Below are 23,809 nucleotides of genomic sequence, written 5' to 3'. Positions count from 1 at the left end.
TAATAGTATCCTTGTGCTTACAGAATTCTTCCCTAACTTGTTCCTAATTTATAATAAAACTAAAATCATGGTTCACCTGTTTAAGGCAGTTATTGGCAGGCCAAGTCAAAGTAAAGAAATTGTATCCAAAATGTAGGGATATCCATGGATATTCCATCAAACTCAACATGTATGGGAACTTACTGCTCTTTCCAGTTGAACTGTTGCTCTTTCTTGCTCATATGAAAAAGTCCTAGTCTTCATGTCCGACCTAAATGCCAGTGCACTACCTGGAAACTTATCAGTCACCTTAGATTTCTTTCTCCTCACCACTTTTTGCATGCAATCACCAGGAAATCATATGAACTTAGCCTCCTACTGTCTCCACTTATTTTGCCACTGTCAACTGCCCGTCAAACATGGGCTCTTAAGAAATGGCTTTCATAGGGAGGGAAATACCACCAACTATTATTGTTCCATATTAAATTAATAAGATTTTTTTAAGCAGAAAAAGTGAGAAAGACATAGACCTAGAAAAAAACTAACATTTCAAATGGAGTAAATATAGTTTCCTGACTCATTTCTGCATGGATGGGTAAAAACTTCATAATGGACTGATGCTAGTTCAAGGAGGCAAAAGCTTCCCTTGTCTCCACGTTTCTTTATGTGGTTTCCTTCTATGTACCCACTACATGAGGGGTCAGTCAGCAAAGGAGGGCCCAAGGCCAAATACAAGCTGCCATCTGGTTTTACAAATAAAGTCTCACTGGAACACAGCCATGCCTGTTCACTTACAGACTCTCTAGGACTGCCCTCACACCACAGTGGCAGACTTGAGTAGACATGTCAGACCACATGGCCTAAAATCAGGCCCTTTACAGAAAAAGCCTGCTGATCCCTCCGTCCTATCACAACCAGAGGGCCATAATCAAATCTCATCTTGTTCCTCTTCCGCTCAAAACTCCCATGAATCCCTGCAGTAAACACTGCTGGCTTCCTACGTCAGTCTTCATTCTTGCTGGACAACCACAACTGTATTTGGACATTTACTGTCCTGATACACAAAGAAGGTGGTGTCTCCCCAGCTCCAAAAAGGGAAATGATTATACTAAGCTCATCACAGTACCTAGTTTACCAATAACTGGTTTAGGAATGAGCATGTGATGTAACTCAGGCCTATAAAACTTCACTCTAAAGTGGTTCTCAACCTGTGGGTTGCGACCCCTTTGGGGTCGAACAATCCTTTCACAAGGGTGGCCTTAGACCATCGGAAAACACATATATAATTATATATTGTTTTTGTGATTAATCACTATGCTTTAATTATGTTCAATTTGTAACAATGAAAACACATCCCACATATCAGATATTTACATTATGATTCATAACAGTAGAGAAATTACAGTTATGAAGTAGCAACAAAAATAATTTTATGGTTGGGGGTCACCACAACATGAGGAACTGTATTAAAGGGTCTTGGCATTAGGAAGGTTGAGAACCACTGCTAGAGGAAGTCAACTGAAAGTCTGTCCATTTTCTCCCTATTTACAGGAAACACATAGGCCAGGCCAGTGTGGTTCAGAGGCTTGAGCATTGTCCCATGCACCAAGAGGTCGCTGGTTCTATTCCTGGTCAGGCCACATGGGTTGCAAGCTTGATACCCAGAAGGGGTGGGCAGTAGGCATCAGATCAATGTGATGGTTCTTATTGCTATTTCCATCTCTCTCTCCCTTTCCTATCCTCTCTCACTAAATATCAATAAAACCATATTTTTTTTGATGTGTAAACTAATTTGTCAAAACATTTTTAATCACATAAAGAGTTCAATTACATTTCAATCTCGGTTATTATTCTTTTTTCAAAATTTGTTTTATTGCTTAAAGTATTACAAAGAGTATTACATATGTCTCCTTTTTCCCCCCCCTTGACTTTCCCCAGCCTCCCCTACCCCGCAGTGTCTTGTGTCCATTGGTTATGCTTATACGCACGCATACAAGTCCTTCGGTTGATCTCTTACCCCCTCCCTCTCCAACCCTCCCAGGTCTTCCTGCTGTAGTTTGACAGTCTGTTTGTTGTTTTATTTTTTTAAGTTAAAGAAAGCACATATCTCAACATCACTAACCAGGGATATGCAGATGAAAGCCTTAATGAAGTACCAGCTCACTCCTCTCAAAATGGCTGTCATCAAAATATGAATAACTAACAAGTTTTGGCGAGAATATGGAGAAAAGAGAAAGCCTCATGCACTGTTCAAGTGATTGTAAATTGGTACAGTCACTGTGGAAAGCAGCATGGACACTCCTCAAAAAATTGGAAATAGAACTGCCATTCCACTTCGGGGTATGTATCCAACAGAAACATGAACACGAATTTGAAAAGATATTCACACCCATATTCACTGCAGCAGGATTTACAATAGCCAGGATATGGAAGCAGCATAGATGTTTTTCCATAGATAAATGAATAAAGAAGGTGCAGTATATATATATTATATGTATATAAGATTATATATGTGTGTATATACATGTATCCTCAGACATAAAAAAGAATGAAATCTTTCCATTTAGGACAACATGCATCGACCAAAAGGATGTTATGCTAAGTGAAATAAGATAAAGAAAGACAAGTACTGTTTGATCTCACTTACCTGTGCAATCTAAAACAACAAAACAAACAAAACAGAAACACACCCTGTAGCTACAGAGGACAAACTGATGGTTGCCAGAGGATAGTTGAGGAGAGGGATGAAATAAAGAATATGAATAAGAAGTAAAAACTTCCAGTTATAAAATATGTAATCCACTGGGATCTAGTCCACAGCACAGAGAATGTGTTAATTATTGAAATAACTTTGCTCGGTGACAGATGGTTACTAGACTTTTCACTGTGAACCCAGCATAAGATATGTGAACGTCAAACCACTATGTCATACACCTGAAAGTAATATATTGTGTACCAAGTAGATTTTTAAAAAAATTAAAAATGAACAAAGCAGTGCTTTGGCCTTCACATATTGCCATGTGAGAATAGGATGCTTTGGAGCCATAGCCAATTACTGACCAGGAAAGCAGACATAAACACTGACAACCTCACAGCTGAATAAGGGACAACACCTGGGATCCTTATGTCATCACTGAGCCACCAAAACAATCCTGGTTCCTATTGTTTCAGCCTCTTAATTAGGCCACCTATTATCTGAAGCTAACAGCATTCTATCTGATAAGTTCCCAAGATCTACAAGATAAGATCTAGTCCTTTCTGTAGTACTAAGGACTTTCATAAGCCTGCCTTAGCTAAGCACTCACCTCATTCCCAACCATTCCCGTAGTGCACATTTTCACATTGAAACGGTACTGCTCATGAATCCCATAAACTTCACGTGTGCATCTTAGCTCTTACCCTGCTGTTCCTGCTGCCTAACGTGTAATTGCAATACCTGTTCCCCCTGCCAAACATAACCTTTCTGCCCCTTTACCTGGCAAACTTCTCCTCCATCTGCATGCTTACTTTAAATCCCACCCAGATTTTAATTTTTTTAATTTTTATAGTGTGTGTGTGTGAATTTTAGAGGACATTTATTAAAGTTGGGGATAGTGAAACAAGAAAGGGATGGAGAAATTAGCCTAGGCTCACTAAGTAGTCAGACAAAAGAGGGTCTTGGGGACAGGTTTATAGGGTTTGCCCGGGATAAATTGCCACTGACCATTGTTGCTCTGGTTGTAAGCCTCCTGGGGTCCCTCAGAGTTTGGGAGATACATCCCTGTGGGAAAAGAAACGGAGAAAGACTTGGGCGTGCAAGCACACCTTTATTTTTATTTGATTTTTAACTACTTAAAAACATTGATTAGAGAGAGAAAAGGAGAGAACTTCAACTTATTGTTCCACTTATTTATGCATTCATTGGTTGGTTCTGGTATGTAGCATGACCAGGGATGAAACCCACAACTTTGGCATATTGGTAACAATGCTTTAAGGACTGACCTACAGGGCCAAGGCCTAACCCACATTTTTAAAACTCTAATTCTCATCATGGACTTAAAGTGGCTGGCACATACTTCACATCAATAAAATAAATGATAATTATAAAGTCCTAGTGCATTCTACCACCTGGTAAGCACTGAATAAAGTATAGTAAGTAATAGGAATGACAATGACATTAACAAATTCTTAGAGGGCAGGGACTGTGTTTTTAAAATATTTCAATTCTGCAACATAAGAATGTCATTCAGTACCTAAAAGGCACCTGAGAGTTAAATAGTAGACCAGTAAGTAAATTAATAATTAGATTTTGGGAAAAAATTGAAAATTCTGCTGAAAAAAAAACACACAAAAAACAGAAATAAACCAGGGACAGCGCTCTCATATTATGAGAAACTTCAGGGTCAAAACACCATTTCATCCTTGTATTTCCTAAAAGTTGCAAAACCGGCCTACACAAGTCCTCTGATAAAGGTCTACCGAGTCCAAGGTGTCCTCATACATTTCCGATTGCACAATGAACTAGGAGCCACATCTGGGTAGCACTATGGCATTTTTGTCATTGTGAAACACTTTTGTACTTTTATTGTAATTTGTAGGAGTCCTGAATTGGGTTATTTGAATACTTATTATGATTACCTTCTGATCAATGGTAACAGAGTATCTTGTTCTAAGAAATGACAATGTCCTGACAATTATCCAACAAACAGAAGGAAACATCTTGTTCTACTGAATCATCATATCTCATTCTGTCTTGACATTTGAGGAATAAAGGTGATAACAGTGAGATCTTGTTGGCATTATATATGAAATACTCCATGATTCTCAACAGGTTTGGCCTTTCTGACTTCTGTGCTGTCGGTAGGTATCTTTGAAAAATAACCTCATTGGGCCCTGACAGCACAGCTCAGTGGTTGATCATTGACCTATGAAACTGGAGATCAAAGTTTGATTCACAGTCAGGGCACAGGCTCCCTTTGCAGGCTCGATCCCCAGTGTGGGGTGTGCAGGAGGCAGCTGATCAATGATTCTCTCTCATCATTGATGATCCTATGCCTCTTCCTTGTCCTTCCTCTCTGAAATCAAGAAAAACAATCTCATTGAGCGTTGTAGTTCAACTAAGTTCTGTAGTTCTTATTTTTTGCCATTTGTTTGTGGTACCAGGAAAATATTGTTGAGTTCCCAGTTTTAGTGACTTTTTTAGTCAGACAAATCACTATGAAAAAACAGGTTTTCATTTACTAAATGTAATCTACTGGCTGTAAAAACTAAACAAAAGATTCATTTTTAAAACAAGTCCAATTAGTTACAAAATGAATATAGAGGAAACATACAACAACGTAACTTAAAGTCATTTTTCTTTTTTACATAAAGATATCATATAGGATTTTAGGGTTAAGGACTAAATAAATGAACCTCTTTTCACTGTTGCCCCAGGTATTAAAATTACCTATAATTAACTGTTTTAATAATACCGAATACTATTCTATTAAGAAAGAGATTAAGAAAAACTATACATGCAACTTACACATTATTTGTGGGTTTTCTTTTATTGCTCTTTCATTAGCAAAACTTACTCTTAATTCATCCATGGTAGGACAACCAAGAGTAATTCACTATCAGAAGTCTTACCAAGATTGCTACCGTCAGAAGATCTTATAGGTCTTTCTTCTTTATATTTCGAAGGTAGTTGTTGTTCACTATCAATTAAAAAAAAGGTTATAAATAATATTACTATGTCAATACACACATAAAAATATTTCCCTAATATTGTAAATTCTTAGAATATTTCAGATAACATCAGAGTCAATATTAAAACTTTAATTCTACTATACACTTCAAACTTGTAAGTTCTACAAACTTCTTATGAAGCATGTAATTTTTTTTTTAAAAGCACGAAACAGTCAGGATTTGAGGGTAACATAGTTTGGTGAATTAACTAGAGTTAACTTGACATAATGGCAAGTCTCTTGAACTCAGACATCCCTGTTCTATAACCAACAGCTATTTTTTCTCAAACAAGTCACTTTTCTATGGCTCAAGGTCCTCCTCTACAAAATAATAGTTTTACTACCTTACTTTTGAAGGTTTTTTGGAGAATTAAATGACATAATACAGCAAAAAGAGATGCTTGGAGAAACAGCAAGGCAAAGGAAAACTCTCATCATGAGCTTTATTTTTTGAAACTAATTTAGAATCCAAATGAAATCCCAATGTGGGTTTTTCATAGTTTCTAACATTCAAATGTTGCAGTTCTCAGAAAATATTAACTAGAGGCCCGGTGTACAAAATTCGTGCACTCGAGGCAGGGAAGTCCCTCAGCTTGGCCTGTGCCCTCTCACAGTCCAGGAGCCCTCGGGGGATGTCCAACTGCCGGCTTAGGCCTGCCCTCAAGCCGGCAGTCAGACATCCTTAGTGCTGCAGCGGTGGTGGTAAAGGCTCCCGCCACTGCCTCTGTGCTTGGTAGTCATGAGGCCATCTCAGGGCTTCTGGCTGAGTGACACTCCTCCTGTGGGAGTGCAATGACTACCAGGGGGAAGCTCCTGTGTTAAGTTTCTGCCCACTGGTGGTCAGTGTGCGTCATAGCAATTGGTCATTCTGCCATTTGGTTGACTTGCCTATTAGCATTTTATTATATAGGATGGAACTACTTGATAGTCAATGTGCCCCACTGAGGGGTCCTGGATTGAGGGAGGGTGCAGGCCAGGCAGAGGGACCCCACTGGTGCACAATTGGAGCTGGGGAGGGAAGCAGGAGGTTGGCCAGCCAGGGAGGGACCACAGAAGAGCTCCAGGGCATGTCTGGCCCATCTCGCTCAGTCCCAATTGGCTGGACCCCAGCAGCAAGCTAACCTACCAGTTGGAGCATCTGCCCTCTGGTGATCAGTGCACATCACAGTGAACAGTTGAGCAGCCTTAGCATATCATTAACACATTATGCTTTTATTGGTTGAATGGATGACCAGACAACCAGACACTTAGCATATTAGGTTTTTATTATATAGGATTTTGGTTATTACCTATTCTTTCTTTGGGGTTTATAATTCAGGGTTTTTTAGCTACTATATAACTTGCAACTAAATGTATGTATAAACACATTACCTCATGAAGTCCGATAACACAATGCTCCCTTATTTTTGTTGTGAATCATGTCGACCACAGAAAACTAATAGAAGTCAGGATGTGGCCTGGACCACTACTATCCCTTCCCTATCTACTCACACTGTGAACCAGCAGATCTTTATGAGAATGATGCTTAATATCCCTGTCCACACCCAACTGGGTTGGATGACAGAATCCTACCTGTCACTAATGGATACTGATGAGTCATTATGGGGCCTTAACAATTGTAAGGACCAATAACCTACTCTTGAATCAGAGATTTCTAACTGGCTTCCATGTGAGGCATAATTTAAAATATTTTGAAACCTGAGGTAAATTAAACTCACTAGGGAATGTTTCATTCTTATGGCAAAGAGATCCTTTGAGGGGCCAACCTCAGTTATGGAGTCTCAGGCAGGCTGCTGCCTACTTCTCTGGGAAAGGCGACATGGGACCTTCCATTACCTGAACAAAGATGTTCTAGTGTCCTTGGGGGGCAGGTCTGGTAACAAAGGAGAAAGTCTGGTCTTTTCCTGCAGCTTTATTTCAGTCTCTCTGACAGCTTAGAATAGTTCCAACTCAGCCCTTCATTGTTTCACTGGCCCCAGCTTTAATAAATGTACCCTCCAAATATAAAACAAGGAATGAGCAATTGTACCTTTCCATGTGATTGGTTTTTGAAGCTCTAGTTACTAAAATCTCCACCATTTTCTCTTTGTTTTCATATTTAGCAAGTGAAAGTGGTGTGAAGTCATCCTGTATAAACAGAAAAACAGTTTATAATTTATTAAATTATATAAATATAAACTGAACATTAAAACTTATAAAAGATCCTCTGAACTTACACATATAATATAGAAAGTAAATAAAAAGTAGCCCCTTTTGCCCTGGCTGGTGTTCTCACTGGTTAGAGCATTGGTCTGCCCATGGAAGGGTCCAGGTTTGATTCCCATTCAAAAGATTGTACCTGGGTTGCAGATTTGGTCCCCAGCCCTGGTCTGGGCCTATGCAAGAGGTACCCACACATTAATGTTTCTCTCTCTCACCCCTCATCCTTCCCTCCCTTCCACTTTCTCTAAAATCAATGGAGGATGGGAAATACTCTGGTGAGGAGGAAAAATAAATAAAAGGATCCCCTATCTTCTCACCCCTGTGCAGTCACTGCTGTTCTTCCCTTTAAAATGCCCTGCACTTCCTCTTCAACAGATTAACTGCAGCATCCTTCTCCAAATCTCACTTCCAACATTTACAGTACGGGTTCCCAGAATCTGTGTTCCTATCGTGGTATCCTGTTGTTATTTTGTTGCCTGTGGACTGGGGCTTCCTCTTCCCTCTTGCACTCACCCAGCTCCCCTTGCTGGGGACTAGGCCTCCTCCTCCCACCCATCCCCAGCAGCACCATTTCCTAAGCCCTTGCCAGCACAGCAGCCAGGCCCCAGCATCACTTCACTCCCCCAGGCCTTCAGCCTTAGTGGGCTCTGAGCCCATCTCCCACTCCAAGGCACTAACAGGAAGTTCTTCCTTCTGGAGTGGAAGGGTAGCTGGGAGGCAGAGCTTTGCCCCTTACATGGACACTACATTTCTCCAGCCCTCCCTGATTGGGCTTTGGAGTGTCTCCATGGTGATAGGGCCTGATCTCTTGTATTCAGTGTATGTATGTGAGAAAGAAAATCTTTGTGTGAAAGGAAGGAAGGAAGGAAGGAAGGAAGGAAGGAAGGAAGGAAGGAAGGAAGGAAGGAAGGAAGGAAGGAAGGAAGGAGAAAGAAAGTCCTTGTGCCTGGCTGGTGTGGCTCAGTGGTTGAGTGCTGACCCTAGAACCAGGAGGTCAGGGCACATGTCCAGTTTGTGGGCTGAATCCCCAGATGGGATGGGCAAGAGGCTGCCAATGGATAATTCTTCCACATCATTGATGTTTCTATCTCTCTCCCTCTCCTTTCCTTTCTCTTTAAAATTAATAGAACATATAATTTTTAAAAGGCTTGAAACTAAAGGAAAAACATGTATTTCAAGTATTTTGTAAATAAAGTTACTTGGTCTATACCTTATTTCTTGCTTCCATATTTGCCATACAGGAAAGTAGCTTTTCCACTATAGCTGTATTGTTGCCAAGGACAGCATAGTGAAGAGGAGTGTTGCCATGGATGTCCATTACATTTGGATTGGCACCATGGTCTAGAAGAATGGTTGCACATTCCTCTTGGTCATATTGTATAGCCTGTCAGTATTATGCCAAGAAATAGATTATAAGTTCTAGGAATTCAAAGTAAACATTCCACAAGTTTCACCAATGGCTTCTAGTTAAATGAGACAAACTCATTTTTATTCTAAGTAATTAAATTAAACCCCCCTCATGTTGACATAGTTGGCTAATACATACGTGAATGAGAGCTGTTTTGTTGTCAATGTCACAGAGGTTCAATAGGCAATGTCTGCGTGTTAGCAGTCTCACCACTCTCGGATGGCCCTTGCCACAGGCCACATGCAAAGCAGTCCTATGAAAGTGAGAGGACTGCTTAGAGAATTAGAGGACACCAGATGAAAGCATATAATATCCACATAATTGTAAACATTTCTCTCTATGCCTTCAAAGCAAATATTTAATTTTCTTCTGGAGACAGTACAATTTTTATTAGTTTTTGTTACTCACCACATTAGTGAAGGAAAAGCCTATTTGAATACGGAGAGGATGACCTGGGAATTCAGCTCAACTTGGTTCTGATCCTGTTTTAATTGTCACTTATTAGCTGTCACTTGGCCTTTCTGGGCCTCAATTTCCTCATCAACAAAATGGGGATAAAAATAATAGGAATCTCACAGGACACCGCTGTTTGTTTTAATGAGAATCTATGCAAAGTGTTTACTACATTAACTTGCACATAAAAAACAGCTTAATAATTGTGATATTAGTATCATTATTACTATTACCGCCACTTTACAAAGACAACATGTCAATTAGCAAACTGATATCATTATACCTACTTTGCATATGTGTTTTAAAGATTAGAAAGAACACAGAATTTCAATTATTCTAAAATGCTTATATTCTCTCACTTTAACATCTCTGACATTGGAATCCAATTTTAAATTCAGAATGTCTTACAGAAGGCCAAGAGACATATGTAAAGATGCTCTAAGTCACTAATCACCCGAGAGAAGCAAATTAAAATGACAACCAGGTACCATCTCACACCTGTCAGAATGACTATCATCAACAAATCAATAAACAACAAGTGCTGGTGAGGATGTGGAGAAAAAGGAATCCTTGTACACTGCTGTGGTGGGAGTGCAGACTGGTGCAGCCACTGTGGAAAACAGTATGGAGTTTCCTCAAAAAATTAAAAATGGAACTTCCATTTGACCCAGCAATCCCACTTCTAGGAAAATATCACCAGAAATAAGAAACACCAATCAGAAAGAATATACGCACCCCTATGTTCATAGCAGCACAATTTATAATAGCTAAAATTTGGAAACAGCCTAAGTGCCCAGCAGCAGATGAATGGATTAAAAACCAGTGGTATACCTACACAATGGAATATTATCATCTATACTAATAAAAGGGTAATATGTTAACTAGACCAGATAGACCAGACATCTTTTGATGTCCTTCCAGATGTCTTCCAGACAAAGCCATGGCGGTGGGGGCTGAGGCAGAGGTGGTTAGGGGTGATCAGGCAAGCAGAGGAGAGTAGTTAGGGATGATCAGGCTGTCAGAGGAGAGAAGTAAGGGGTGATCAGGCCTGCAGGGGAGAGCAGTGAAGGGCCATCAGATAGGCAGGCAGAGGTGGTTAGGGGCAATCAGGCAGGCAGGCAGGTGAGCGGTTAGTAGCCAGGGGTCCCGCATTGTGAGAAGGATGTCCTACTGATGGTTTAGGCTTGATCCGTGCCAGTTTAGGCCTGATCCCACAAGCCTAAACCGGCAGTCGGACATCCCCAGAGGGGTCTCAGATTGGAGAGGGTACAGGTGGGGCTGAGGGAACCCCTCATGCACGAATTTCATGCCTCTAGTCCTATATATAATAAAGAGATAATACGCAAATTGACCCTCACTCCATCAGGCCATCACAAGATGGCTATGCCCACAGCAAAGGCAGGGTTCCCGTAACAAGCCGTAATGAGCGATCAGCAGGGACCTGCGGCTGCATGGTGCTGAGTCGGGGTGGGGACCTGAGGCTGCGCCACCCACCTGGTGGAGGTAGATGGGTGATCTCAGGCCACGCCCCCTGCCCTGGTGCCAGGCCAAGGGACCTGAAGCTGCGCCCCCCTCCTCCCCACCCGGCGAGGATTGATGGTGGTGGGGCTGGCTGGGGCTGGATCTTGCCCAATGGGGCTAGGTTCTGCTGGGTCTGGGTCTCGTTCCATTTTGAGGTGCAGCGGGTGGCTGGGAACTTGACTCTGGGTCCCGTGGTGTTCTCCAGACTCTGAGAGGAGGAAGATTTTCATATACACTTTACTAATTTTCTTTCAGCTCTGATACTTCTTTTATAGAGAAAGGGCAAATAGCAATATTAAAATATTTCCTCTAATTAATTCCCTTTTAATGTGCACGAATTTCATGCCCTGGGCCATTATTCTATATTATAAAAAGGCCAGTGGACATAATGCCTTCATGCCGTAATGACCAAATGACCAGTCACCAGGAGGTGCATGGAGCATCTCTCAGTCCCTCCCCCACAACCCACAAGCTCTGATCACAGCAAAGCTGGTGGCCAGCAGATGGCGGGGTGGTGGGCGGGTGGTTGTGGAAAGGTGGGCGCAGTGAGGCGGGCACAGTGAGGTTCACACATGTGTGGGGGGTGTCGATTAGCGGAGCGCAAGTGAGTGGGCAGGCACACTCAATTTTGTGCGCTGGCCTCTAGTATAAACATAAAAGCCTATGCAAGTGCTCGATCAGTAAATATGATGTGAACTGACCACCAGGGGGCAGAGACTGAACACAGAAGCTGCCCATGGTTGTCAGTGTGCTCCCACAGAGGGAGTGTGGCTCAGCTGATGGACAGGCGCCAGATACAGGGCTTATGGCTGGCCGCCACAGCCCGGAGACTGCAGCAGAGCAGCAGGAACAGCGGTGGGGGCAAGTGCAGTGGGCTGGGATGAGCCAAAGTGGCAGGCAGGAGTGGCAGGTGGTGTTGGACTGCCTGTTTTGGCCGATCCCCACAGGCCATGGTTCTCCTATATTTTCTGTTTTATTACTTTTTTAAAGAAAAAGACCCAGTTAGAGAAAGAAAAACATCACATGATCTCACTTATATGTGTAATCTAATGAAGAAAACATACTGATGAACAAAATATATCCAGAGCTTTGGATGCATGGAATAGATCAACAGATATCAGGGTGGTAGTGGGAGGACAGGAAAAGATCAACCAAAGAACGTATATGCATAACCCATGGACACAGACAATAATATGGGAAAGTTGCCTGGTGGGGTGGGGTTTGGGTGGAGGGAGGACAAAAAAGGAAAAAAAATGGGAGAAGTCTGTAATACTGTCAACAATAAAACAAAAAGAACATGTTTAAATGTTTTTTAAAAATTAGTTTTAATTGATTTGAGAGAGAGAGGGAAGGAGAGGGAGAGAGTGAGCAAAACACTGAGGTGAAGGAGAAGCATCAATTGGTTGCCTCCCATAGGCACCCACCCAAGCAGTGATCAAACCAGAAACCTGGATAGGAGTCTTGACTTGAGAAGAACCTGAGACCTTTCAGTGTACAGGAGGGGTACCAGCCGATGCTCCCACCAACTGAGCCATACTAGTCAGGGCACTATTTTGAATGTTTCATTTTTATAACCACACAACTAAAAATATTTATCTATAATCATTTACATATTATATGTAATAAAGCTATATGAAGTAAAACACATATGATGTGCTTACAGGCATAGGTGAAAAACAACTCAAATGCCCATCAGTAGATAAGTAGATGAAAAAGATGTAGTACATTTACACCATGGAATACTACGCTGCTGTAAAAAAGGAGCTCTTATACCCTTTGCCACAGCATGGATGGATCTGGAGGTTATTATGGTAAATGAAATAAGCCAGTCAGAGAAAGACAAATACCATATGATCTCACTTACATGTGGAATCTAACAAACAAAATAAACTGACAAACAAAATTGGAGAAGAGGCATGGATACATGGGCCAGACTGACAGATCTCAGAGGGAAGGGGTGGGGGAACTGGAAGAGATTAGCCAGAGAACATATGTGCATATGTGCACAGCCCATGGACAAAGACAGCAATGTGTGAAGGCTGAAGGGGGCTGGGTGGAAGGGCACTAAGGGGGTGAAATGGGGGACATCTGTAACAGTGTCAACAGTAAACATCAAATAAACATAAAAATATTCCCTTTACTTCTGAAGAGGCCAATAGTTGTCAGAAGATACCAAATCTCAAAAAAATGTCCAAAAAACAGAAAGTGAGAAATCAATTCATAATATTTACTAGAATGTCTGTATATGTTCATTAAAGGAAATGTCCATCCTATATAATAAAAGGGTAATATGCAAATTAACCCTAAAAGCAGAACAACTGGGAATGACTGTTCACTATGACACACACTGACCACCAGGGGGCAGATGCTCAATGCAGGAGCTGCCCCCTGGTGGTCAGTGCGCTCCCACAGGGGTGAGCTCTGCTCAGCCACAAGCCAGGTTGCCAGCTGCCAGTACAGTGGTGATGGTGGGAGCCTCTCCTGCCTCCTCAGAAGCACTAAGGATGTCTGACTGCAGCTTAGGCTTGCTCTCCACTGGCAAATGGACATCCCCTGAGGGCTCCTGGGCTGCTAGAGGGATGTCTGATTGCCAGCTTAGGCCAAATCTCCCCAGGAGCGGGCCTAAGCCAGCAGGTGATCATCCCCCGAGGTGTCCCAGACTGCAAGAGGGCACAGGCCTGGCTGAGGGACCCCCCGAGTGCACAAATTTTTGTGCACCGGGCCTCTAGTTTATAATACAAATGCTCAGAAATAAATTTTATCACATTTTGCACATATTTTTCCATAACAGAAGATCATAGTCTGTTTGTATGTATAACCAAGCTGAGTCTTTCTTATTAATACACTGCTATTTTAAGAAGTGCTGAGTAAAACAAATTGTGTAATTTATCTAATTATTTCATAATGATATTTTAGTATAAAGAGAATTGATGGGTATAGAGAATACATATGTTAAGTGTGGTACTCAGCATCAAATTCCCTATTTCAAAATCAAAAGCAACTTAAATTTGAAGTAGCAATATAAAGACAATCGCTGGTCAACTTCACAAATTTTGTGGATGGAAAATATTATTTAACTCCTTTTTTAACTTATTCCTTTTCTTACCAGGAACACTAAATATTTTTTCCTTTGTCTGCTGGTCACTTATACTTATGCAAAAAGCACTTTGTCCACTTTCAAATTAGAGTTTTTTCTTGTTGATTTTAAAGGCTTCTCTGTAAAAGGAAGACATACTTTTTCCTCTGATACACATACATTGCAAATATTTTGCAAGCACATTTTCTTTGATTTTGATAATATTATTTTCAAATACACAGAGGGTTTGAATTTTTTATATTGCTCAATCAACCTCCTGAAATCTTGCTCTTGAAGTCTTGGTCAACATTTTTTTAAAAATGCATAAATAAACCTTTGTGCTTTCTTCTGGTACTTTTCTCACTTTCTATATTTAAAATTTTTAATTGGAAATTTATTTTAATCTAGCTATTTTCCCCCCAATACTTAACATAAAATGTCCACCATTTTTAATTGACCTTTTTCTACAAACATGAAATGTCACCAGTATCAATTTCTAAGGTCTTACATATATTTGGGGTGTTTGGGCATTTCCCATTCTGTTCCAACTATTTATCTGTAAATAAATACTTTCTGAAAGTTTATAGCACCTGATGATAGCTAGAAGGATAAACCTGTGTCTACTATACAAAATTTTTTTAATTTCACCAGATCAATGAAAGATAGCATGTAACTGAAACAATTTTAAAACATATTTACTTGGTTGTAAAATTGATAAACATAGGAAGAGCACACACTTTGAGAAAGTGAGTCTTCTTAATCAGGACCACAGCCATCTTCCCACCTCAAAGTTCCTTCTGAGGTCCCTCCATAAAGAACACAGGTGCACACTGATATAAAGCGGGTATTGGATTTTATCCAAAGAACTTTTAGCTCAGAAGGTGATTGATTATGGGAATTATTTCTCTCATTATGCATTTTTCTATAGCATGTAACATTATAGTGTAAAAATGTGTACATCCTATATAATAGAAGCCTTATATGCAAATCGACCGAACAGCAGAATGACCAGTCGCTATGATATCACTGACCACCAGGGGGAAGATGCTCAACGCAGGAGCTACCCCCTGGTGGTGAGTGTGCCCCCACAGGGGGAGCTCAACTCAGCCAGAAGCTGGGTTCAAGGCTGGTGAGGGCAGCAGCGGTGGCAGCAGCCTCTCTTGCCTCTGTGGCAGCACTAAGCAGCAGTGTGCAGGCTGGCTGGCAGTAAGGAGTGAAGGGTCCTGGACTGTGAGAGGGTGCAGGCTGGGCTGAGGGACTCCCCCCTTCCCTCAGTGATCAAATCCTGTGTACCAGGCCTCTGTCTAATACAAAATACTGTATATACTTAATTGTGTTTCCATTATTGATATGCAGTTACATCACTTAAAGGTTGTCAGTGAAGTGTTCTGTAAGAGGCATTGTGAGAGGGTCCTTATGTTGTTGTCTTTGCTCATAAAGTTGGTCTGAGGGCTAGACCCCAGGTCAGGTGTCCACCAGGGAGGAGCTACAGGGCCCTGGCTGACAGGAGGCTGCTCCCACCTGCTGAGACCTGCAAGGGGTGTCTCTCCCAAGTCCACCCACCTCCTCCCAGTGGACCCCAGGACCCCAGCCTCCCAGTCCCCATTACCTGCTCATCCTGTCCCGATCGTTCAGGCCACTTTTCCTGAACAATAGGATTTTCTTCACTTTCCGCACGTTGCCCACGCTGGCAGCTTTGTGGATCGCTCCCATATCTGTGTCTCGAAAGAGAGGCCTTGGGGCTCCCAAGCCACTCCTCCCAGGATTGGTGGGGGAGTCCATGGCCGCCACCCTGGGACTTTTCAGAAAAGAAAACACCTTCTTCATGGTGGAGAGTCAGGGCTTCAGAGAAGCCTCACCTTCCCTCCACTTTTCACGCCTCCTGAGCTCAATACTAGCTCTCTAGCCAACCACCTCACGCCACAGCATTCAAGCAGGGCAGTTTGGCAGTTTAACATCTCTCCCCTCGGAATCGCAGTAACCAAGCAACGGCCTCTGACATCACTAGGCATGTGCATAGGACCTTGTGGTCAAGGGCAGCCAGAGCCCATGTGCAAAGCCCAAGTAACTCAAATCACAGAGACTGCCTGGTGGATGTGTCTCCCTGGTTAGAGCTTCTGCCTGAGCATCAGAGGGTGGTGGGTTCCATAACTGGTCAAGGGCATGAACCTAGGTTGCAGATTAGATCCCTGGTCCCATCAGGTGCATTCGGGAGGAAGTCAACCAAAGTCTCCTTCACATTGGTGTTTCTCTCTCTGCCACCCCCACCTCTCCTACTTCCCTTCCTTCCACAAAGAAACAATTAATGGAAATAATATACTTCGTGAGGATTAACAAAAATTAAAATTAAAAAAAATCTAAGTGATTGTCTGTGGGCAGGTCTGGGTTCTTTTCAAACATCCCTGGGAGTTGGCCAGGTGTTTCCAGAGGCTTGCAATAGTTATCCCAGTGAAAAAGGAGTCTTTGCTTATGAACAGGGCTAGGGTGGTGTAGAACTTCAGGATGCTCAAGGTCTGGTCCCTGAGAAAACTCCCATTAAAAACACCTCTAAATCTCCCAGTGCCCCCGTTTATATCTGTTCCACATCCCTCTGGCCCCAGACAACCTCCAGGGAATATAGCAGATGCAACAACAGAAGGATGTTTTCATGGTTTCAGAGATTGTGGAAATATGTGTCTGCAGGTGCAAATTTATGAGAAACCAGTGCCCGCTCTCCAGATGAAAGCACCTTTCCGCAGGCCTCTTAATCCTCCCCCTTTGGCCCACCTCTTACATTTTAATTTGTGTAAGAGGTGGGCCAAATAAATCTTTAATCAATCCAAGATTTATTTTGGAGCATGGTGTTCACATTTAAGAACTTCCTTAAAAAATGGCTATTCACCTGTCCCAAACCACCTTTTCTCACCTAGTTTAAAATGTCACTTTACCGTGCATTAAACTCTCAGGTTATGTTTTTTTGTTTTGGGGTGGTCTGTTTTATCCATTGGACTGTCTGATTCTTTTTGCATCAGCACCGCACTATTTTAACTTCTTTATAAAACGTATTGTAGTGTTTTACAGTTACAATGTTCCCCCTCTTTAATATTCTTTTTCTGTCTCTTCTTGGCCATGTTTACCTTGAAATTATTTGAAATGAAGTTCTAATCAGTATTCCAAGTTTTAAAAGAAATCTTAGTGAAATTTTAATTAGCTTGAGAATTAATTTTAACTGATAATCTCTTGAATCAGTATATGCAGATACATATGATGTCTCTCAATTTATTTAAGTCCTATTATATGTTCCTCTTATCTTTTGGTAGTTACTTTTTTAAATAAAGCTTTTTAAAATATTCTTATTTATTTAGACAGAAAGAAACATCTGTTGTCCCACTTATTTATTCTTTCATGGTTGCTTCTTCTATGTGCCTGAACTGGGATTCAAACCCACAATCTTGGCATACCTGGACGATGCTCTAACCAACTGAGCTCCCAGGCAGGGCGATACTTTCATGTTTGGATTTTTGGTTTGTTTTTGTTGTTGACACTATTGGCGATGTGGTAGTATTTTTCCTTATGTAAATCCTGCCCACTTTAGACATATCAGGATTTTTCATTTTTTATTGTGATGGAATACTTTTCCATTATCATTATAAATTATTATTATATTAATATCTTTACAGTTGACAATCAGACTGAAGAAGTTTTCAAGCTGTACTTTTGTAACTGGTGAAGGAGTTGACAGTTTATCGAAGGTTCGCAGGGAAGGCAAACTGGATGGTAAAGATTTCACCAGGAAGATGTCTTATTGAGGAATTTTATGATGCAGATAAAAAAAACAAGAAAAGCAAAATGCAAGCAAGAGAGGCTGTTTTTATTGAAGGGTAAGATAATTTTTTTAATGACATAAAATATCTATTTTTTCCTCAAATCGCTTTAGCCAAATTTTTCAGTAATTCGCTTACTGTGCTGATCATCTTCACCATTATGAAGCCTCTTGTGCTCCATACATGTTCTATATTCTTTAAGATTTACAAACTTAAAATCTAAATACTCATTTCCCCTTGCTTACATCTTTCTCTATCAGCAACTCCTGTCTTTTCATCTTTAGTCCATTTCTTAGGAAGGTAAAATAGGTTGACTCCATATTCCACAGAAAATGGTATAAACATGTGAGTGCCAAGAGAGACTCCTTTTAGTGTAGTTCTTGATCCAGCAATTCCAATAGGACCACACCTGCTATGGTGGGTGAAACGCACAGGAGCAGGAGCAGGCCCAAGGCAACAGCTAATGCAAAACCATCTAACTCAGAGCTCACCACATTCCTACTACATTTGCTAATGATTTCAGGAGCTAGCCAAAATGAAGAGTAACAGAAACCAACATTGCATAAAACGCACCAGGAAAATGTGAAAGTTTGGTAAACACATCTTACAGCAAGACAAACACATAGATTTTAATTTAGGGAGTTATTCTTCTGAGGCCATTTATTGCCATTTTGTTCTTTGGTTCAATAGTTCACAAAATTGCTTGGAAATGGAAACTCAGAAGCTGAGTGCCTGGACCTTCCGCAAAAATTGCTGCTGGTGAAGGGGTCCCTGCTGAGGGATGAGTGCCTTCATTGGTAAAAAAACAATTAACCAAATCAACAACAAAACATTCTCAAGACAACTCAGCTAAGCTAGACCAACTGGTTTTTTGGGTGTGGGAGTGTTTTAAACTATGATGACCAAGCATTTGCCTCCTTCAGCAGCCCAATTAGAAAATGACCTATTGTACCTTATTTGCTCCTCAGATTTACAGGAGAGGCTCTCTGTAGTGACAGGTGACCAGAAGGCTCTGGCATTCCTGATTCAGCCTGCACTGAGGATCAAAGACATGACCCGGCTGCAGAGAGGTAGGAACCAGTCACCAGGACTCCAGGTCAGTGGAATCTAGAGTTTCTCTATGGACCAGAGAAACTCAGAGTAAACGTTAGGCCAACGCTGAGTTTCTGTGTTTCCTTGGACAAACGAGCAGTTGGAATTTAAAATTTCCCATTCCTAGATTTTTGTGGAACTAATTTTGGACCCAGAGCAGATGCCCTGTAGAAAGGTATTGCTTGGAATCCTCATGCCTATCTAAGACTCAAATAATGCCCTGGTTCAGCTTTCCCTGCACACTCATTTAAGTTATGCTAATGGAATTCATAATGTGTAGACTAGTATTTGTTTTGTAATGAAAAATGACTGAGAGATGGATGCCTTACCAAATCCCTTAGCAAACATTTTCCAATTCCAGTTCAAAGGCTGTCATTAATGTGTTTTCCCTGTAAGAGCAACCAAGAAACATGTGGAACACTCTTCCACAACCGATTCATTCATTCTCTGGGATGTGCAAAACCAGGGAAGACTTGAAAATGACCTGATCATTGAATGTCCTTGTGAGCCAACACACAGATCCATCAGCAAGTGGAAGTCCTAACTGATGAGGTGTAAAGAGAACTTTGATCCAATCTTTGGCTAAATGCTAAGCAATGCAGACCCAGCAGCAAATCTTAGGAAGCAAGATTTAAACATTTTATAAATGGACATACATGAATGTCTGCACACTCTAGAAGGGACAAACTTCACAAATTTGCTGGAGGAAACTTATTAGACAAAACAAGGACAACCCTTTAAAAAGAAAATCAACTCCCAGGGATTAAAAATGGTGGCAGAGTAAGAGGATGGTGCATGGATATGCTCCCAAGAACAAACTGGAATTGCAACTAAAATACAAAAAAACTTCCTGAATAATCAACGGAAGACTTGCAGGAGAGAACCCTGATACCCAAGTACGGAAAGTGGAGACTGCATAAAGACTGGTAGGAGGGGCAGAGGTGGGGAAGGGCTGGTTGGATGCCTACAGACAGCAACTGAAGTTGCAGAGAGATATCTCAGCTGTGGCGGGGGGGAGGGGAGGGAGCAAGGGGGTGCCTCTAAGAACTCTGGAATCTAATCCCCAAGCTGGGCCCCTCAGCAGAGAGCAACACAACTGAGGAGGGTACCCACATACCATCTGGCTGTGAAAAGCAGCAAGGTTGCTATCTGCCAGGGAGTGACAGCTGAAAATTCAGGCACCTTCTTAAAGGGCCAATGCAAAACATTCCCTGTGGAGTCTCCCACCTTGTGCTCTGGCAGAGGGAGGGTGGAGTGGACTGGAGCTGTGTGAGCAGAAGCCAGGATTGTAGACTCATGGATTAGAGCCCAAAAGACAAACACCCCCAGTTTCCTGGGCTGAGTCATTCTCTCATGCAGCAAAGGACATCTTTCCCACATAGACACCTGCCTTGCCTCGGGGGAAGACAGTTGACTCACCCTATTGGAAAAGACCATGCCCTGAGGCCACCTAAGAGACAAAAAAATAACAATTAGCTTCCAGGCAGAAGCAACTGTCCCACCCTGTTGAAAAATCTCTCACCACACCTCAGGATGATTGCCTGGAGGCAATTCAAGTCTATCAGTCTCTAGGCCAGTGGTTCTCAACCTTCCTAATGTTGCCACCCTTTAATACAGTTCCTCATGTTGTGGTGACCCCCAACCATAAAATTATTTTTGTTGCTACTTCATAACTGTTATTTTGCTACTGTAAACAATCTGTAATTATATATGTGTTTTCTGATGGTCTTAGGCGACCCCTGTGAAAGCGTCATTTGATCCCCAAAGGAGTCGCGACCCACAGGTTGAGAACCACGATTCTAGGCAGAGGCAGTCTCTGGAGGCTTTGAGTCTTTACCTGGTCTACTTAATCAGAAACAGCCTTTAACAGTGTTCTGCACCAGAAACTGAGAGCTATAGTTACAAACTCAAACAGACAGCCAAAATGAGGAAACAAAGAAACAACCCCCACATAAAGAACTAGAGAATTCAAAGAAACAACCCCCACATAAAGAACTAGAGAATTATCTAGGAGAAGAGATAAATAAAGCAGAGATAAGAATTTTATCTGAAACAGAGTTCAGAGTGATGACGGTAAAGATGCTCAACAGCATGAAAAAAGATATAGTAACTGAAAAAAGAACAGTTGGAAATAAAGAATGATATAACACATTGGAAAAAATACAAAGCAGATTAGGGGAAACTGAAGATCAAATCAGTGAATTAGAATACAGGATTGAAAAAATTCACTCAATCAGAGAACAACAACAAAAAAGAAAAATTAAAAAACAGGAGGACAGTTTAGGGGAGTTGTGGGACAACATGGAATGTAACAATTTTAGAATAGCAGGTGTACCAGAAGAGGCAGAAAGGGAGAAAAGAATAGAGAACATGTTTGAAGAAATAATGGCAGAAAACTACACTAACCTGGTAAAGGAAAAAGGCATATAAGTTCAGGAGGTATAGAGAACCCCAAGTAAGAAGAAACAAAACAGGCCCATCCCTAGACACATCATAATTAAAATGCCAAAATTTAGAGACAAAGAGAGAATCCTAAGGGCAGCAAGAGAAAAGCAAACTGTTCCTACAAAAGAGATCCCATAATGCTGACACCTGATTTCTCATCAGAAACCCTTTAAGCGGGGGAAACCAAGATGGCGGCATAGTTTAACGCCGGAGTTTGCTGCCTCGAACAACCACTTCAAAAATACAACTAAAAGACAAAACTGACATCATCCAGAACCACAGGAAGGCTGGCTGAGTGGAGGTTCTACAACTAGGAGGAACCGAGAATCAGAGGAGGCGCAGTGCTGAAGTAAAATACTAAGGGGCAGAGTGCGCGAGGCGCGGGCTGGTGGCTGAGGGCGTTGTTGTCCGTTTCAATCCGGAGGGAGCCTCAGACTCTGAGCTCCAGATCCGGGCGAGTCTCTAGGGATCCAGACTCAAACGGGAGAAGCGGGACTGTCTGGCTTCGGTCCCTCCGAGGTTTGCAGCAGTTGCTGGGACAGAGAGACAAGAACCCCTGGGGACGGAATGAGAGCAGCCATGACTGCTCCCTCCTCCACCCTGTTGATCCTGTGGGACCCGCCCTGCCCAAGCCCTGCACAGAGGCATTTGCAGGATAGCCTCAGGCAAAGGCTAGATTAGCACCTCCCTAGAGGACAGAAGTTCTCCCACTGCAAACACAGCTGATTCTCACAGCCAGTCGGCCTGGAGGTAAAATCCCTCTAGTATTAACTATAACAATCAAGGCTTAACTACAACAAGACTGCGCACAAAGACCACTAGGGGGTGCACCAAGAAAGCGTAAAAAATGCGGAGACAAAGAAACAGCACAAAACTATCAAGGGAGGATATTGAGTTCAGAACCACACTTTTGAGGTCTCTCAAGAGGCTTCTAGAGTCTGTCGATAAACTTGATGAGATGTACAGGAAATCTAATGAGACCCTCGATGGTGTGATAAAGGACCATCTAGAAAGTAAGCATACACTGACTGAAATAAAGAATATTATACAGACTCCCAACAGCAGACCAGAGGAGCCCAAGAATCAAGTCAAAGATTTGAAATGCGAAGAACCAAGAAACACCCAACCAGAAAAGCAAAATGAAAAAAGAACCCGAAAATACGAAGATAGTGTAAGGAGCCTCTGGGACAGCTTCAAACGCACCAACATCAGAATTATAGGGGTACCAGAATATGAGAGACAGCAAGATATTGAAAACCTATTTGAAGAAATAATGACAGAAAACTTCCCTGACCTGGTGAAAGAAATAGACTTACAGGTCCAGGAAGCACAGAGAACCCCAAACAAAAGGAATCCAAAGAGGACCACACCAAGACACATCATAATTAAAATGCCAAGAGCAAAAGGCAAAGAGAGAATCTTAAAAGCAGCAAGAGAAAGAAACTCAGTTACCTACAAGGGAATACCCATATGACTGTCAGCTGATTTCTCAACAGAAACTTTGCAGGCCAGAAGGGAGTGGCAAGAAATATTCAAAGTGATAATTAGCAAGAACCTACAACCAAGATTACTTTATCCAGCAAAGCTATTGTTCAGAACTGAAGGTCAGATAAAGAGCTTCACAGATAAGGAAAAGCTAGAGGAGTTCATCACCACCAAACCAGTATTATATGAAATGTTGAAAGGTATCCTTTAAGAAGAGGAAGAAGAAGAAAAAGGTAAAGATACAAATTATGAACAACAAATACACATCTATCAACAAGTGAATCTAAAAATCAAGTGAATAAATAATCTGATGTACAGAATGAACTGGTGATTATAATGAATCAGGGACATAGAAAGGGAATGGACTGACTATTCTTTGGGGGAAAAGGGGTGTGGGAGATGCGGGAAGAGACTGGACAAAATTTGTGCACCTATGGATGAGGACAGTGGGTGGGAAGTGAGGGCGGAGGGTGGGGTGGGAGCTGGAAGGAGGGGAGTTATGGGGGGAAAAAAAGAGGAACAAATGTAATAATCTGAACAATAAAGATTTAATTAAAAAAAAAAGAAAAAAAAAAGAAAAAGAATAAATTAGCTGGAAAAAAAAAAAGGAAACCCTTTAAGCCAGATGGAAATGGTA

At 41.6% G+C, this 23,809-nt stretch overlaps 1 protein-coding gene across 1 annotated transcript in view; it reads right to left on the bottom strand.

Moving 5' to 3' along the window:
- Positions 1 to 11,262, bottom strand: part of LOC139021728 (ankyrin repeat domain-containing protein 26-like) — an 83,585-nt gene extending 72,323 nt beyond the window's left edge. Inside the window, exons 1-6 of the mRNA XM_070432258.1 lie at positions 11,245 to 11,262; positions 9,436 to 9,550; positions 9,100 to 9,273; positions 7,717 to 7,814; positions 5,590 to 5,657; positions 3,683 to 3,739 (exon numbers count right to left, since the gene is read on the bottom strand). Of these exons, the coding sequence (XP_070288359.1) occupies positions 3,683 to 3,739; positions 5,590 to 5,657; positions 7,717 to 7,814; positions 9,100 to 9,207 (331 nt within the window). The 5' untranslated portion in view covers positions 9,208 to 9,273; positions 9,436 to 9,550; positions 11,245 to 11,262. The remainder of the gene's footprint in view (positions 1 to 3,682; positions 3,740 to 5,589; positions 5,658 to 7,716; positions 7,815 to 9,099; positions 9,274 to 9,435; positions 9,551 to 11,244) is intronic.
- Positions 11,263 to 23,809: the final 12,547 nt, after the last annotated feature.

The sequence above is a fragment of the Myotis yumanensis genome, unplaced genomic scaffold (genome assembly GCF_028538775.1).
Source record: "Myotis yumanensis isolate MYYU_CA2020_CCGP unplaced genomic scaffold, mMyoYum1.0.hap1 SCAF_1, whole genome shotgun sequence".
NCBI classification, from domain to species: domain Eukaryota; kingdom Metazoa; phylum Chordata; class Mammalia; order Chiroptera; family Vespertilionidae; genus Myotis; species Myotis yumanensis.
This window is presented reverse-complemented; position numbering and strand designations above follow the sequence as displayed.